This window comes from Typopeltis vanoorti, chromosome 2, assembly GCF_054136105.1.
Source record: "Typopeltis vanoorti isolate ZY-2024b chromosome 2, IOZ_Tvanoo_1.0, whole genome shotgun sequence".
NCBI classification, from domain to species: domain Eukaryota; kingdom Metazoa; phylum Arthropoda; class Arachnida; order Uropygi; family Thelyphonidae; genus Typopeltis; species Typopeltis vanoorti.
Genome location: NC_143550.1, coordinates 41,919,567 through 41,939,148, shown reverse-complemented (window position 1 = coordinate 41,939,148; position 19,582 = coordinate 41,919,567). Strand labels below are relative to the sequence as shown.

The 19,582-nt window shown below is 35.1% G+C and overlaps 1 protein-coding gene across 1 annotated transcript in view; it reads right to left on the bottom strand.

Moving 5' to 3' along the window:
• The window catches only part of LOC150108963 (methyltransferase-like protein 22), a 158,070-nt gene that overhangs the window by 47,794 nt on the left and 90,694 nt on the right, over window positions 1-19,582 (bottom strand). The window contains exons 6-7 of the mRNA XM_090404617.1: window positions 18,335-18,406; window positions 8,743-8,842 (exon numbers count right to left, since the gene is read on the bottom strand). Coding sequence (XP_090260743.1) covers window positions 8,743-8,842; window positions 18,335-18,406 — 172 coding nt within the window. The remainder of the gene's footprint in view (window positions 1-8,742; window positions 8,843-18,334; window positions 18,407-19,582) is intronic.

The following is a 19,582-nucleotide window of genomic DNA, read 5'->3' as shown; positions in this document are numbered from 1 at the left end:
ATAAAATAGTCATTGTGTACATATAATAAAATATGTCATAATAAAACAGTCAATGTGATTTTTCTGGATTTTGCAAACTATGTGACAATTGACAGGTTGGCATGTGGTAAGTCGATATTGTTAAATCTTTAATAGAAGGAATTTTGTAATATAATACCTATTGTTCAGATTTAACAAGTATCAAAAATCCGGCTAAAATACTTGTCTGTTAATAAGAGAAATTGAGTGTAAATGAAATAACATTAATGTCTTTTCCTTTAAGTTTTAAATATTGTATTATCAAGTGTTTTGTATGAGAAAAGTAGAAATTGTATATGTGGTGAATTGTGCATAAGTATACCAAGGTCAAGCTAAAGTTCCAGACAAAATAAGAGGATTAATTCGTGACCTGAGGCTAACACGAATACAAAGGTCAACGTTGTGAAGGGGGGGGGGGTTCCTGTCGAAATGCAACGACAAGCAAGAGTATCAGGTGCAGAGTATCAAGGTGTCGAGTGGACGATGACGTAAGAGCAGAAAGGTCATCGGAGCAGAATATATAAAGTTTACGATGCCAAAAAAGGGCTTTTTTCCTGTTGTTTCCAGAGAGTCGAAGTTCCAGTATGGTTGGGAGTGGAGTGTCCGAGTGCAGTTATGTAGTCAAGTAGAATTCCAATGTGAGATTTAGGACTACGTACAGCAATGAAGTCAACATAACCCAAAGAGAATATGCGGAAATACGAGGTTGGACAACAGCAGCTGAGCTTTGCAAGGATCGTAGGCAATGAATCGTGACTGTATTCCCAGACCTACATCAAGAAGCAAAGGCTAGAGGAACATAGCAGCAAAAGAAACTCGTCAAGGAAGAAACTGATGTGAAATTACGAGCCACAGGAATTCAAAAGATGTTCACGAGTAAAAGCCAGATAGATCCTGACTTCACTACCAAGTAAGAACTTTCCATTTTGTCTAGTAGGAAGAAAATTAGTAAATTTTGTGACGGTGAATGAAAATCAACTGGAATTGTACTTTATGCAGTAATGCAGGACTTTAGGAACTATACCATTAAATGAGATCAATTATTCCGTGCTAGAAAACATAGCCAATTATAGAGTGTAATTCTAGAATCTGATGTTAATAGATAATTCCTGAACCTGAGGAATTATCTATTATGTGATGATAATGTAACATAAGCTAAGTATTTAAGGAGTAAGTTTCTAGGCATGTGGATAATACAATATCCCTGAAAAGTTCAAGATTAGTTAAGGGACAGGAGTGTATATAATATATCGAGTTGCTTAATAGACCCTATATGCCAGATTGAATTTATTGAATGACAATTGTATATCTCTTTTTCTTAGTAATGAATAAATTCTTCTCTTGTCAAACAAATAACTTGCCTGATCAGTAAATTCAATGCACTGCTCATAAACAGAACAGTATATATTTTGATATAGTCATGACTGCAAAGTGAGAAACATATATGATTATAGTATAGGAATAAGATAGAGAATTAAGGATTGTGTGTCATACTGTGTGTTTTAATCTTGGATAAAGAAAGTTCTCTTGTCCTGCAAAATTTTGGTGGCACAGCTTAAACAAATAAATTTACAAAATTTTTAATCATACTGAGTACTAGTAATCTAACAAAGAATTTGGTTCTAGCCCGAGGCACTGTCTTTGTTATCAGAGTTTCGCATACTCGAGCAATATATTAGCAACGGCCATAAGTTTGAAGTACTACCAAGGATTAAGATTAGACAAGGGGCAAAACATGACATATCAGTAAATAACAAACTTAGCAGATTTTTCAAAGACGAAGCCGAACAAGAACTAATTATAAGATTTAATTGATAACATAATTAAAATAACCAAGATTTTTACAATATTTAAGTTGTAACAAACAGCTTAAATTGATGAATGTAATAGTAATTTGCTACCTGACAGATAACAGCATCAAGAGATTAGGAGAGGAGAATTAGGTTTCACAAGGATCAGCAATGGAACTATTACTATTTAATTGTTGTCATAATAAAGCTTTACAGTATAAATTACATCAGTAAAACAAAATAAATAAACAATTTATTGAGTTACTGATATCTGATGGATTTCAAACCAGCATCTTAAGAGCAAAAATTACAATTGTGGTAAGACACTGTGCACTCAATTAGGTTGCTGCAGAAAAAAAAAACTAATACCACGTCAAGATGTCCTCCTAAAATGAAATTAATTCAGAAGTAAATCTAAATGTAGTCTTAGAATGGATTTCAACCCATATCTAAGGCTAATTAATACAGCCATACTTATTAAGGTTAGGGGAATGTGTCATAACTGATGCTGATTCTATTCAGCACAGCTGTCTTCTTCCATTTAGTTCACAGCATGGTGTGCCAATTCTGACTTGACATACAGATGAATGCAAATCTAGTTCTTCAAGGCAGATGACCTGTTTGTCCATAGCAGTTAAATTATAGGCAAAGGGACCCTTATACAGAATGAAAGAGGATGAGGTTAATTCTTCAGAAAAAGGATGAAGGTTGCTGCTAGCTATATGTGTGGTTTGATAAAAAAACAAAAAAAAAGAAAAAAAGAAAAGCTAATGCCGTTTATTCCCGCATAGGGAATAAGCAAGGCCGTTTTAGTCCTATCTAACTTTTGGAGACTGGGTGGGCAGTTCAATCTTCACTGGTAGCCAATCACTAATAGCTGGCCCAAGATTATCAGTAATTATACATGCTGCCTGGTAAAGAAAGGCAAATGACAAGTGTCACCATCTCATGGTCCTAATCATAAGACTATGATTACTGTCTGAAAATAGTGTTGGTTCTACTATGGTCGATTTTCTTGAGTTTCTGGGAGAAAAAGGCCACTTGTTCATGCCAGAGATCGACTAACTTGGGAACCAGTCTAAAAATGGCTCAGTAAAAATTCCTTTAGTTGGAGACTAGAATTGAACTTATGACACTCTTTCTTTGGGCAACCTAATGCCATGGATGGCACATGCTACTTTCACTGAGCTACACAGGCACCTAGTTTAAAAGTATCATGAAGATTATATTTACAAAATATATATTTATAAAGAATATATTTATGAAGACTTAATTTATCAGGTCAAAATCCCATTAAATCTGAAAAGAAAAAAGTGTATAAATTATTTAAAGTTATATCTTGGCATAAAGAAATTACCAAAAAAACCTAAAACCTTACCATAATAAACGATCCTGCATATATGTTTGAGGACGCCAAAAAATTCACAAACCCAATCCCTCCCCTTCATTCTATAGTTGATAGCATAGACAGCATTGCCTACAAACTTACCAAATTGTTAGCAAAATCACACACCCCTCTGCCACCCATGGCAATTCCATCCTACATTTAAACTTCTAAAAAAAAAATATTCCTAACCTAAAAAATTTGGACAATGTCAACTTGATCTTATTACCCCCCCCCAACATATATGAAGTTTTGAAATGCAGCATGTACTCAGGTTATTTTTCATATAAAGGAAAAGTATACAAATAGATTAGGAATACAATGGGTTCTTACTCCCACTCAATGATGTATTTGCTAGTTGATCTCATGGTCTATATAAATTAGTGCAATTGTTTCAAAACTGGAATACTATGGATAGGCATACTAAGAAAAAAATACAAAAAAACAGAAAACTCACATGGAAAATGTTCATTTGTAAAATTTTTCTCTATGTTTCACAATCATCTTCAGCACAAAAATGGAACAGCAATTAAAATTAAAAAATAGAAAATTCTAAAAAGCACCACCGTAGTAGCTAGTGTAAGATAACAAAAGTTATCAGTAATTTCCTAACTAACAAAATTAGGTACATTTTTAGCACATTTAAGCAGACAACATGCAAAAATACATTTCACAATAGAAACAAAAACCAGTTTTCCTTTCCTAAGAACAATAGTTATATAATTAATGAGTGCTCATTATCCTTTATGTTTATAAAAAACTGACACACACACACACACACACACACATTAGATGTTCATATAAGGAGTCACAGCACCATCAAATCTCAACAGTATGGTATCCTCAAAAACACACACAGAGTCAAGGCTGTTTGTTTTTATTTCCTCGTAAGTATGAGAAAACAAGCAGAAAGAAGTATGGAAGAGACACTGGCTTGGGTGGATTTAAAAAAGAGTTCATCTGAAATATGGAACAGAAAGAATCATGACTATACTACATAAATATATCATATTTTTATCTAAAGGCAATGGCTAAAATTGGAGAAAGTGCTGTTTCATTAAAAAGTTTTTAGGCCAAAAAAAGTCTTCTGTGATTAATTAAATTTTAATAAATCAAATAACTGAACTCTAGGAACACCTATTCACAAATAGGTAATTTATATACAGTAAAGCAAATGAGAGAAACGAACAGATCATGATGTGTCTCTATATCAGACACAATCAGTTCCAGGTGTTTGGAATTACGACCAAAGCAACTAAGGTTATGTGGCCAGTGTATTATTTTTATAAATTGTGTTGGTGTACCTCTGGCTTGTTCGCCTGTTTTGTGTGATTATCCCCCCCCCCCCCACACTTCCAGGATGGAAAATCTTATCACTTTTGTAGGAGATCAGCTAACTAACCTTTATATATAAACTATAAAGGTTCTTCCCATCCTAGACAGGATTCAAATCTAGGTTTTTCTCAGTTAGTATCAGTGATGCCCTTTGTCATCATTGATACCAACTGAGCAATGGAGGTTCAGACAGGACAAGCGCTTACTTAGAAAATTCCCCATGACCAATTAAATAACCCAGAAATGTCAATGCCGTGATTTCTTCAAATTTTTTTGCAAGGATGTGCAGTAAAAAAATTTCTTCTTACTATTCTACAAAAGTGAGTGACACAGTTCAGATTTTTTTGTGCAAAAAAGATAGCAGCAAAATCAAAACAAGGGATCACTAATTAGATGATAGGTTTCTGGGTGATAAAATTAGTTGAGAGATTTCTTTATTGGAATAATTCAATGATAATGGTTACTTTAAACTTTATGAATAAGCTGAACAAATGAACTAGATTTTGTTCTACCCTATAACAGATATCAGCATAAAAAAAAAAGTATCAGAAGATGATGCAAAACAGTGGTTCACATTTTAGACTAATAGTTCTGAGTTCAAGTGTCACTTAAAGATTGAAGCTAGATAATTCAGAGGACACCACCACATAGGCTGAAAGGGAATGTAGAGAACCAACCAGGGCTTCTGATTCAGTGTCTAATACTCATCTTCTCATGGTGCAACCTATTAGATATCTACCCATCTTCAACAGAGAACAAGTAAACCAACTGAAAGGTCCACTCTCAAGTTCATAGATGCTCGTTGTCTGCTCTGTATCCTTTCTTCAAATACTTCCATGAAAAGTAGTCATCCATTTCTGCATCTACATAATTTACATTATCATCATCAAAGGTGAGAACATCATCATCATCATCATGCGTATCAAGGATTTAGGCCTAGCATGGGGCCTGTTCCGGCCTTAGAAGTCATCGTTGAATCGTTTAAGAGGACGTCCTGGTTTTCTTTTTCCTAATGGCTTGTACTTTAAGGCTTGTTTTGGTAATCTTTCTGTTTTCATTCTTTGAACGTGTTCCATCCATTTATGTTTATATTTTTTTAATTTTTTCTATTACTGGTTCTTGGTTTAATTCTTTCATAATATCTTTGTTTCTTTTGTGATCAAACAGGGTATACTTTGCAGTTTTTCTCATAAACTTCATTTCTGCTGTTGTCAATCTTTGTTTGTCCTTTTGTTTTATTGTCCAGATTTTGCTTCCATACATTAAGACTGGTAGAGCTAATGTATTGTATACTTTTAGCCTGGTTTGTTTTTGAACTAGGTTTGGTTTAAATATAGAGTTAATTACACCTGTTATTTTTAAATATTTTGCAATTTTTACGTTTATATCTTTTTCATTTTCATATGTGATCATACATCCTAGGTAGTTAAATGAATTCACCTGTTCTAAGATCTGGTTATCTATTACTATTTTAGTTCTTGCTGGATCTTGTCCTTTAAAGGCCATAGTTTTTGATTTTTCCGTTGATATTATCATACCATAATCTTTTGATATCTCATTTAGATCTAAAATAGCTTTCTGTAAATTATCTTCAGAATTTGTAATTATTATTTGGTCGTCGGCAAAAAAGGAGAGTGTTTAAGTTAACTGTAGGAGAAAGTTTAATTCCTTGATGTAAATTTTTATTCCATTTTATTATTATTTCATTTAAGTACATATTAAAAAGAGTTGCTGAGAGGGGACATCCCTGTCGGACCCCTTGGTTTATCTCTCTCGTATATGATAGCTCGTAATTTAATCTTATTTGTAGTTGATTATTTTCATATATACTTGTGATAGCTTTTAGGATATTATTTGGTATTTGTCTTTCTTTTAATATGTTAAATAATATGTTTCTTTTAACTTTGTCAAATGCTTTTTTAAAGTCAATAAATGAATTTTGTGTTTCTAAATTATATTCTCTTCTTTTCTCTATTATTAATTTTAGGCAAAAGGACGGGTCTATACATGATCGTCCTTTTCTAAATCCATTCTGTACTTCTAGAATACAGTTTTCGGAATATTTCATTAGTTTGTTATTTAAGATTCTGCTATATATTTTGTAACAGGAATTTAGTATACTGATACTTCTATAGTTTTTAGGGTCATCTCTATTACCTTTCTTAAAGATAGGAATCACAATTGCTTTTTTCCATTCTATTGGGGGGGGGGATACCAGTTGAGTAAATTTTATTTAAAAATAATAAGAGTCTTTCTTTGAATCTGTTCCTGTGTATTTATACAGTTCTGAACCTAGCTTATCCTCCCCAGGTGATTTTCCATTTCTTGTTTCTTTCAGGCTGATTTTTAATTCTACTTCAGTTATTTCCTTTTCATTTTCGTTAATTGTTTGCCAGTTGTCTTATTTAAAATATTTGTCTGTCTGCAGTTCTGTGTGGTAATTTAGAAATTCTTCTAATTTCAGTTCAGTGTTTCATTTTATGTTTTCTTTGGTATCTGCATTTAAGTGTTTCAAAATCTTATATACATTGGGTCTTATTTTATATAAATCATGTTCTAAATTAGAAACAAATTTATTCCATGATTCTCTATGTCTTTTTCTGACTTCTCTTTTAGTTATGGCTCTTATTCTTTTATATTCTATTTCATCTTCTAATCTTTTACTGCTTAAGCATTTGTGATAGGCTTCTTTTTTCTTTTTGATTATTTCTTTGATTGTATCATCCCAGATCTTCAGTTTTATTTCTTTTATTGAATTTTTTGGTCTTTCCTAAGCTTTCATTTGCTGCTACATTCAGTATCATTTTTATATTAAGCCATTCTATTTCTATTTCTTCATTTTGTTTTATTTTATTTAGATATTGGTTAATTCTTTGTTCATATAGCCATTGTACATTTGTGTCATTCATTAGTCTAGTTTTATAAACAAATTTTTCAATTTTTCTTTCTGTTCTTGTTACTTGTAGTCATTTAGGTGGTAATCTTAATTTTATTTTAACAAGGAAGTGGTCACTGCTTATTTCATATCCTCTGTGAACCTCTAACATCTAGTGAAAAATTTAATGTCTTTTCATTTAATATGAAGTAATCTGATATTGATTTCCATCCTCTTGGTGGCCAAGTATATTTATGTATGTCTTTATGTTTATAGAAGGAATTCATTATTTTTAGGTTATTATAAACTACAAAGTCAATCAATTTTTTACAATTTCTGTTTAGGGTGTGTTCTCCATGTATTCCTATATTATTAATTTTCGTGTTTCCAATTCTTGCATTTAAGTCTCCTGCTAAAATTATATAATCATTTTTATTTATTTTATTATATATGTTTTGTAGCTGATTATAAAAATCAATATTATCCTGTTCTCTTCCTTCTTCTGGTGCATATAAACCAATTATTGTTAAATAGCCTCTATCTATTTTTATTCTAGCTTCTATTATTCTTTCATTCCATAATTTATAATGTTTTAACTGTTTTGAAAGGGAGTTATGAATCCAAATCATGACTCCTGCTTGTGCTCTTTGGTCTCTGTCGACTCCACTGTATATCACATTCAAATTTTCAGTTCTCATAGTTCCTTTTAATTTCTTTTTTGTTTCAGTGATTACTGCTATTTTAAAATTTCTTTCATTTAATAACTGGTCTAATTCTATTTCTTTGTATGCTATTCCTCTTACATTCCAGTTTGCTGTGTGTATTATATTTTGTCATTTCCATTTTTGTTTTACCTTTTCCATTCCAGGGTTGTTTCCCATAGATTCAATCCGATTATCTTCTTCTGTCAGCTTACAAGCAGATTACAAGTAGGTGAGAACATTCCGTCAATAACTAGTTATCAGTAATTTACAGTCCGGCTTTAATCACTGTCCAAACTGCTCTTCCTCTTCAATTATACTTACTCCAGAAAAGGCATCCTATATTAATGTCTTTTCAAAATGACAATTTGCAATCATTCAGGAAGAACTTTCATACTTTCCTTACTATCTAGCCTTTGCTTGCTCAGTGCACTGTATTACTGTATTATCTATCCTCAGTCTTGAATAGGCATGACCACCATTAAATTTATATCATGAAATAATAGTAGTGAAATATTTGTATCTTTTCAGATAAGGAGTTTATTATATAACCTATATTCTGAGTAGGTTAAGGATATATATACTTCATAATGAATGAAATTAACAAGTAAAGAAAAATACAGAAATATCATTTCATACCTTTTCTCTATAGAAATATACAGCGATTTTGGGAGTCCATAAGCCATTAATTTTTGTGCCATTTTCAAAAATGCATCAGTTAAACTGTCATCATATACAACTGTAAAATAACATCAAGTATTATCAGTTATTTCATTATTTAAATGCTGATATGCGACACATTTATCAGTACTTATTACAAAACTCAAGAAGTTTCTGAGTAGTACTAGAGTCACCCTAACTGAAAAACACCATCTTGGTGCTGGAAGTTTTTTTTTCACTTGGTTAGACTATAATAAATTTAGTTTAATCCTTTATCCAAGTGTAAGCAAACAAAGTTTGCGCCTGAAGTATCTTCAGGACTGAGGCAACTCGTGGTAAAGGTGGACCAAGCTCTCATCACTCCTTGTCTCAGTATCTCCCATAATGCAAAGCACATCTCCTTGCATACAGGCATAAAGCTATGCATTAAGGGAAGGGCCACTACCCAGACTGGTTTCGACCTTTATTGATGTTCAAGTACAGGTCAAACTCCAAAAACTCAGCGTTGTTCCCCTCAGTAACAGGCTCACCCTGCCACTGAAAAGAACTCTCAGAACTGGTCGGCTCTACACTGTGGCAGGCTCACCCTGCCACCGAGTGGAGCTGCTCATTTGCTCATATCTCAGGGGTAACAGCAACACGGTGCCCCAGTTAACTTCACGGGCTACAACACTGCCATTCATTACCCCCCACACACACACAGGACATGGGTGAGAGCAACAGCCGAGCATCAGTTAAAACTTCATGGGCTACAGCATTGCCATTCATCACCCAAGCTTCCAACCGGTTTCGACTTTTATTGAGATCTCTGAAGTGGGAGCCAGACCCAGAAGTGGTGATACTAAGGCAGAAGCAATGGAGAAGTCATATTTACCTATATGAGTTGCCAAAAGGTGTACCACCTTATTATTAAATTACTCTGGATTTAGAGAAAGATGTTGGAAGTTTTTTCCCCCCACTTGGTTAGACTATAATAAATTTAGTTTAATCCTTGATCCAAGTGCAAGCAAACAAAATTTGCACTTGAAGCTTCAGGACTGAGGCAACTCGTGGTAAAGGTGGACCACGCTCTCATCACTCCTTGTCTCAATATCTCCCATAATGCAAAGCACATCTCCTTGCAGACATGCATAATGCTATGCATTAAGGGAAGGGCCAATACCAGTGGCAGCCCGTGAAGCTTTAAGTGGGGGTGCTGCCTATACAAAATAATTTTCAAAAAATTATTTTTTTCCTAATTAGTAACCAGTTTATTAATAAATAAATCTGTAGATTTATTTATTAATAAACTGGTTACTCCTTGTCTCAATATCTCCCATAATGCAAAGCACATCTCCTTGCAGACATGCATAATGCTATGCATTAAGGGAAGGGCCAATACCAGTGGCAGCCCGTGAAGCTTTAAGTGGGGGTGCTGCCTATACAAAATAATTTTCAAAAAATTATTTTTTTCCTAATTAGTAACCAGTTTATTAATAAATAAATCTGTAGATTTATTTATTAAAAAACTGGTTACTAATTAGGAAAAAAATAATTTTTTAAAAATTATTTTGTATAGGTAGCACCCCCACTTAAAGCTTCATGGGCTGCCACTGGCCAATACCTAGACCAGTTTCGACCTTTATTGGGGTCTCATCAGTAGGAGCCAGAGCTTGGTCCACCTTTATCACGAGTTGCCCCAGTCCTGAAGATACTTCAGGCACAAACTTTGTTTGCTTACACTTGGATAAAGGATTAAACTAAATTTATTATACCATATTGGTGTCTGATATTTTACACACTATATATTTTGTTTTCTTCATACCTATATTTGTCTTTTCAACTTCTGTTTGAAACAAGACTGGGAGACAAATTGAGAGTATTGATGTGGAATTTGAAATAATGCACTGAATTCACTTTCACATCTACCCAAGGTGGCTACAGCATCCAAAATTAGTATAACGTTGTGGCAGTACAATGCAAAGAGTACAGTGACTGGCTTGTTGTCATCTGACTACAGCTGCATGTGTTACTTTTCTTGAATGGTATGCAATGTCATTCTTGTGTAAAACCATAAACAAATTTCATAAACAAAATTCACAAAGCAAATTACCTATTTCAAGTAATTTCGTTGTAATGTTAATAAAATTCAAGTTTGTGTTGTAATGTTAATATTTCAATTAAAAAAACATGAAGTGCACAATAGCATTAGTAATATTGGTAAGTAGTAGTAAGATAAGTAGTAGACAGAATATTGTTATTATTATTATTAGCAATACATCTCCATAGAGGTAAAAGACTTATCATGGGAGGCTTCCAATGTCAGACACAAAGTTCATCAAATCAAAACTTAAAATCATTCAGCATTTCTGCAATTATCATATTTCTTAGGCACATTCTTAAGCAATGCATTCCACTCACTAGCCACTCTACATGCAAAGAACCTGCTCCTCACTTCTTAGAGAATTTCCATGGATGACCTCTTGTTCTATCCCATCCTATGAAATAGAATGATGGGATAGAAATATCTCTTCCACATGAACATGGTAACAGCCATTACCAAGTTATTCATAATAATGCCTAATAGCATAAACAACTTCAAAAGGAAAAAAAAAATACATTTATAAAACTCTCCTTATAAGTCTTTAGCTTACCAACCAACTTTTACCTTACCAACTTATGTCTCTCCCTCATATTCACAAAACTTTGCAAACGACACTTCCTCAATCTGTCATACTCTACATTCTATATATCAAAGAGCCTACATATCTCTGGGCCCTTTCCAATATATCCTTATTACCATGAAAACCAAATCCATGAGAAATGAAGACTTTACACAATAACCTCTTCATAATTTCAGTAATTCAATGTGATGATTTCGCAACTTGATCATGAAACTTCAGGTCCCTACCATTGCGATCCTTCAAATTTGACCCACAATTTTACACTTTACCATTCTTGTCTACCAAATTTTAAAATCATCTGACATGCTGCTACAATGCAATGGCAGCATCGCTCACACAATCTATTCCTTCTGTACAGCCTCAACACCTTAACTCCTCACTGTTCCCTCCAACTTTGTATCAGCTACATATATCCAGAACAGGGACGAATTCTCCATGCTTGCTATGCTTCCTGTACAAGCTCATTACTTGAGAAATAAGTAATATTTATTTGTTAATAAATGTATGCATTTATAAGCATTCCATTTAGGCTTTTATTTTTGTAGACAGAAGTCATCTTAAGCTTGCGTGGCAATAATTGAGCTTTGCATTGTGTATCAAAGGCCGATGCTTGCTCGTCTAATCAAAGCTACCTTGGCTTGCTTAGTTGTTGGAGCTTTCAGGTCCTCGCTGCAGCACTGTGATTTCATGCATGCGCATAACCATTTCCATTCCCTTCACATCGTCTTAAACACAGGCCATACGCAGTCAAAGTAGCTTTAGCCAGTGAGCTTCAGCCAGGCTTTACAAGTGTGCGTGTTGCTTGGGAAAATTAAGTTACAACCAAATTTTTATGACAATGTTATTGACCAGCTCATAAAGAACTGTAGGGTAGAATTTCTATTCAAGTAGCTAAACAAGTAGAATATCATTTGTAAAATAAATGTTGTATTTGTATGATTAAATGTACATAAATTTCTAAATACAGTTTTAAATGGTCAGTAATTCATTATTCTGCTAATCAGACTTCAATCACACCTCTCATTCCCTGAATGATAACAAGAGCAAGCGTGAATTTCAAGAACAGCATTCGCCCCCTGGTCCAGAATCCATCTCAGTATCATTAACATACAAGTTAAACAATAACTGCCCTAAAACAGACCCTCTGCAACACACCACTAGTGACATTCCTCTTTTGGGATACTGTTCCCCATACACAACTTGCTGATACCTACCTGATACACAATCACCTATCCAACAGATAAATCTAGTATTCACCTCATCTGTGCCCACCAACCTGTCATGTGGCACGCTATCAAAGGTCCTTGCAAAATCTAAGTATACCACTGTTGCCCAATACATTCATAACCTTGTTGTAGCACAAAAGTAAACCGATAAAACATGACCTTCCTTTAAACATGACCAGCACTACTATCAGCAGTTCAATTCTATATGTATATCTTAGTTCTTACCAACTTCTCCAAAACCTAAAAAAAAAAATCTCTAGACACATAGCTTGGCCTATAAGTTTTAGCCTTGGTCTTATCATTATTTTTGTGAAGTGGAACAATTGAATACTCTTTCCACTCCTTTGAACTTACCCTGTTGTAAGATGCTTGTTAAACAGGTACACCAAGACTGCTGTTAACTCTCTGAAACATTCCCTTTAGACACACATGGTGATATATAATGAAGTCTTACTGCCTTATTTAGATCAAGTTTACTTAATTCCTCATATGCCTCTTGCTTGCTCACCATGGGTTAATCCCCTCCTATTCCCTCCACACTCAAGTTTTTCATGGTATCACACTTATGAGAATGAAATAGCACAATGAATTGCTCACTGAATACCCTGACTATATCTTATGAAGCAGTTACTAATCGACCATTTTCATCCATTAACATCATCTTATAATCATTCTTTCTTCTACTTGCCACATATTGAATAACTCTCTTGATTTTTCTTGACCTGACTGGCTAATTTCTGCTCATATCTTCACAATCACAAACCCTTTCATAATCAAATCAAAGACTGGATCTACATGTGATGTTGCCCCCCGTTACATTCACAGATGCTATGTCTTCATTTCAATCTATATCACCATAATTATCCTTCCCATTCACTAACATTACTTATACATTTCTTCATCACTACATTTCGTAGCCAATAGCAACATCCATCTAAATCTCTTTCCAGCAAACCTCCACCTCACACCATACTGCCTCAAAACCATTGCCACATTTCTCCCTTGCATATCTACTTTGAGCAGACATAATTGCCCTGCTATCAAGAATAGCACCCCCTCCCTTCATGCCCTTTCTATCTTCATTAAAAATCATAATCCCTCCATTCTGTTTCCATCAGAAACATCCTCATCCAGCTAAATTTCACTTATTCCAGCAATTTTTGGATATTCCAAAAATTCTTCCCACCTTACATGCTTGGTGGCACTATAAAATGAGTCAATCTAAATGTGTACACCTAATTTTCATTTTAAAAGTGATTTCCTACATAAATTTCATAAAGAAACCACAGCAGCAATTCTCAAAAGAATTAATATCACAAGAACACCCATAAGTACTCTTTGAGTGTCCCATGACAGTTTTTTTATCCATGTAAAATTAGCCATGTGCAAATGCCCACTAATGCCTACAGCAAAAAAAAAAAAAAAAGATGGTGGCAACAAAGCATTCCTGTCATTGCTAACGCCATACTGTGTTAATTCAACAATGCTATCAAGTGTTGCAGCTGTAGATTACACCTCACGGATGCAAAAAAAAAGGCCTGTGTGATTTCTGTTGGCAAAGTTTGTATGCTCAGTACATAAGTGCATCAGCGTATGCTCACATTGAGTCAGCCTGGTTGGCCGAGTGGTTAGTGTACCCACTCACCAACCAACAATGGGTTTGATTCACACCATGGACACTTGAGACTGTCCTTAGGTGGAAGATGAATTTCATCGCCTGGTGTGAGACCACCATCATGAAGTGGCTGAAAAAGTTCCATGTTTGGTTTCTAGAGTAGGGTTTCCGGACTATGTAAAAATAAAATTTTAAAAAAATATATAAAATTGATAAAAATGGGGAAAAAAAATCTTTAGTCCACCCATAATGCAAATGTACTATAGTTTAGTAATAACCTTTTGTGGGTGGTAACCACATAAAAAAATAATAAATAAATAAAAATCAACAAATCAGCATATAAACTTCTTGTGAATTTGAACCGGTCTTTCTTCTGCCCAACCTTTCAACTTATGCTTCCTTTCAGCGAAACAGTTCCTGAACTTAAAAAAATACATTAAAATTATATAAATTAAGTGGATATTAAATCCAACATTATTTCATTAAAATCTTAGAGCAGTACCTCACTGCTGTTGATCAAACTTTCTCCAAAAATTAACTGGAGCCAAGCTAGAACAGATCCACAATCAGCAGCTCAACAAAAAGCATCAGTCACCAATACCAGTAGATCTATAACTTTATCATGTCACGATGGTGTATGACTTGATTGAGGCAGAAAACACAAAAATATAATGCAATTATCTTCAAACTTCCACACCAAAAGCAATGATATGTTGAAGGAAGACAGTACCAAACTAACACAAATCTCGATTACAGAAAAATTGCCAGATGCCACCTCTTCAGACCTATTAACCAAAAATGGGATGGGAAGACCTTTTCATAACTGGTGAAAGTAACCTGCGGCACACCAGTGAGTGCATCACACCAAATTGCAGCTATGAACAACCCCTCAAAATCAGTTCTCCCCAATCCTGTACAGGAGTCCAGCCTGAGCAACATGAACAAAGATGATGACTTCTTCATCAAGAACTGGAAAAAAAAAAAAAAAAAAAGAATGCAGTGATGAAACATGGCATATCGACTACTGTATACAGGAAATGTGGATGACCCACTCGGTCAACAACAAACCTCACAGAGACATCTAAATCTGCTTTACAAATATATGTGGTCACAGCTCCAACCTCAACAGTGTCCACTTCCACCTCCAGCGTGCAAAACCTCACTTGCATTTTCTGAGAGATACCAAAATTTCAAACTTTCCAAGCACCACTCATCTCAACTTCTCCAAACTCTTTTCAGCTCACGGACAGCATATGTTTCCCCTGACATATGATGGCAGAGAGCATTCAACTTACCATCTTCCAATCACAATCTACTTTGATTGAAAATCTCTTTTCATCACTGTCAAATTCACGTGCTGCCTATATTGCTCTTCCAATCTACCAATCATTCTAAACTTTTTGACTTTCTCTTGTTGATGTCTTTCAATACAACTTTCCTAGCAGGTGAGGGTATCTTCCTTGACAATTTTAACATTCACAATACTAATTGGCTTTCCTTCTAAAACTGCACAGACCAAGCAAGTTGAGATACTGAGACTGTCATCACAAATGAGATATTATGCGATTTGTTCACATGCCCATCAGAGCACCAGATAACCCCCAACCACTCTGGACTTCTTTCTCACTAGTGATTCCTCCAAATATAATATGAACATTCTATCTCCCATATGTAATCAAACCACAACTTTGTGATTACCTCTTCCCCCAATGAGCAACAGCCACATAGCCACTCTCAACCAAGAGTTGTCTAGTATTACAAAAACAGTATGATGACCTCAAAGATTTCTATGCCTCATTCCCTTTGTTGGATTATTGCTTTCAGCCTTGCAACCCAAGCATTTTAAATATGTATATGTTTTCTTCAGACAAGAAAACAAAACAGTTTGTGTTTCTGAAGAAGGTGCTTGATATCATCGATATTCTGGTGAAACCCACAACAATTCCATTGCAAAAATTTCCCTATTGTTTAGGCTTCATAGACTTGTCTGATTTCTGGGAGGTTAGGGCTTACCCTTGTTGTTTTTATATTTTTCATAGATTTTGAGAAGTATGGACGACCAGTGTCCATCTCTTTCTCTGGAGAAATATCCAATACATCTTCCAATATACCAGGATCACTGGGTAAATTCAAGTTACTTTCAGTGGATACAGAAGTATCCATTTTTTCTGTGAAAGGGTCTAGTGGTTTGTCTGATAACCTTGCCATAATTTTGTTCACAAGTTGGTTCTCATCAAATGAAATCGTTTTCACAGTGGACCATACAATGTGAGATTAATGTGCTCAACGGAGAAACAGTCACGATCATAAAGGTATGAGGAAATTATCAAATGGTGGAATAGACATGAGTTTCAGCTGTGGTCGACATTTTCTTAGTTGTTTTTCTTACTTACCTTCTGAGCATAAGAATCTCAGAGGTGGTGTTGGCTAACTTTTTTTTTTGCTTCCTGATATATGTTTTGTTTGTTTTTATTTTTTGTAGTTCTTTCTCATCTTTTCACTTCTAATATGCATGCGGGTATGCTGGATGATCTCCCCAACTTAGTTGCTTGGCAGAGTAAGATGGTTTATCATGCTCTGCCACTTGTGCCACATCGGGCACAAACGGCAGAGCCATTACAGGCAGTTTGGGCATGTCCGTATTTCTAGCATTTGAAACATCTTAGTGGATTAGGGACGTACAATCTAACAGGACAACTCTAAGATACCCTGCTTTAACAGATGTTGGAAGCATAGGCGTATCAAAGGCAAGGATAATGTTTCTGGTTGGAACCAGGTGACCATCCCTACGGATCAGGATGCACCTCATACCTGTCACCCCCCTCCCCCCAACCCCCGATCTTTCAGTCTAAACATATCTCCTCATCAGGAACATCTTCCCATTCTGAGATAACTCCTCTACAGGAAGAACTGAGTGTTTTATGGGATGTAACCGTTATTGGTATTCCACCCATTGATGTAGCTCTGAGTAGCTTTTTGGAATGTTGTTGCCATGTTGTTTCTAAGAGGACATCACTAGAGCATAGTTTCTTAACTGTTTTGGGAGAATCTACAAGTCCTTCTAGACCTTTCTGAATGAAGAAGGGTAACATTTTCCCTATTGGCTCTTCACCTGTTGCATGGATGATTAGAAAAACTGGAATATTTGTACTGGTATCACATCTTTTGTTACTGATTTCTGTTATCTAAAGGCGTATTGAGATTTTGTTAGGGTCCCTCCTGAAACAATTGAAGATGAAGGATTCATGCTCGAGAAGTCTTTTGTTCAGGTACCAGAGCTTCCCACCCACTATCTGGCAAGCAATGACTACACTTGGGAGTGGAATGCCAGGGTTACCCAGATGCTATACAAACAAGACATCAACTCTTGTGCCCTCTCCCCAGACCATAGAGAAGGAGACTTACTGCAACACCTTTGACCCTTGCAGTCAAGTCCACTAGTCAATTGATCCTGGCCAGACCATCCAGGATCATGTCTTGCTGAAGCAGAGGCCAAATTAGTGCAAGACTAACAGGCTCTTCCTATCTGCATGTCCATGGGTCACACCACATGGCAGCAAGGCACTAGATCCCAGTGATGTAGTCTTGAAGACAGAATAGTATAAAAAGACTCAGGAGAAGTAGAGTGAAGAATACATGAAGAAAAGCAAAGAAAAAGAGGAAGAATGAAAAGGGCCAGTACCATCACTAGGAGGCCCCTTCCATTACAAACAGGTTACCTCACATGGTGGGGTGCTTAAATGGTCTGACTCACATCTAAATATCAAAAAACAAACTTGATGAAGCCATATTTTTCACAGGCAAATCAACATTTGGGCTAAGATGTAGAATCTTAAAGAGGATATCTTGAAGAAGGTATTATGAGTGCTAAGCAAAAGCAAGACTTTTGGAATGAGTTCCTTGGTACTGTACTATATGAAATATGCAATCCTAAGGTGAAGAGAGAGAGAGAATTTTCATCTTTTTAGCTTTGTATTTATGGTTTTATTGATCTATCAGCAGTTTTGAACTTCATATATGGTTAAGAAATTCTCTATGAAATATAGTATATTAAAAATAAAACCCACCATCAGCAGCAATTAACACAGTAACTTTCTTCAGTTCTTCCAGATCATCAGACATCCAACCCCACTGGTTCTCTAAAAATAAATTAAGATCCTTAGAGGTCAATTTACTCTAAGGTAAAAGGCTAGAGAGAGAGAGAGAAAAATAAAAAATCATAACACATAAGCAATCTCAATACTTCTGCTTTCATACAATAACTTTTATCAATTTCATGTGCAGAATATACTTATTTTAAGATATGAAAACTTTTTAAGTTATAAATTTTGCAAAATCATATGATGGGATACCACACGGAACTCTGTTCCATAAACTGAAGCAATACTGGGACAGATATGAAGCTAGTCATGGATAAGAGGATGGACAGACATCAAAGAGAGGAATGTAGCAGAGATGAATCCATGGTGGGGCAAGTGACCAGTACGTATAGAAAATTATTTGAGGGAAAATAGCCAGCTGTTTGCTGATGAAGCAAAACTGGACAGAGTAATAGTTAATAAAAATGGAGGTCACATTACTAAGAGGACTGAAAATATTATAAGTTGTTTTCTAGAGTGACAGTCCAGTTACTTTTTTCTTGAGACACTGGAGTAAGAAAAGATTCAGCTGGGTTGGTTACTGATACAAAATTAATAATGGAAAGATGTGTCACAGGCATCTTCAGTACATTAAGCTCAAATTAAACAATAACTGACAATTCCAAAAAGCACCACTTAAGTAGCTGGTGTAAAATCTTTTACAGAAAGAACTCAATATATAACTTCTTCCTTTCTATCTAATGGTTATAAGAATTGCTTCATTAAAAGAACTTTGAGTAGTTTTAATATGTCTTCCTCTTCAAACACAGAAGAATAACGCGCATTACTATCCCTTATGTACAAGGCATCAGTGAACGTATAGCAAAAGTTTTAAAACCACTGAATATTTTTGTTGCCTTTCGACCGTTTAGAAAAACCTCCACCTTTCTCACTTCTCCTAAGGACAAGCTTCTACATCTTAATCATCAAGGTGTCTACCAGATTCCGTGCTCTTGTGGATTTTCTTATTTTGGACAAACGGGAAGATCTGCCTCTATTCGGCTAGAAAGAACACCAATCTTATATTCATTGGAGAAAGACAAGAGTTCTTCACAAAAGTCAGTTTCTCATGGAACGCCTTTATAAAGAAACATGTCAAACTCTACTTCATTCTCCTAACTTAAACAGATCCGACGGCTTACGGCTACCCCCTTTATGGGAGTAGTATAGTACTTC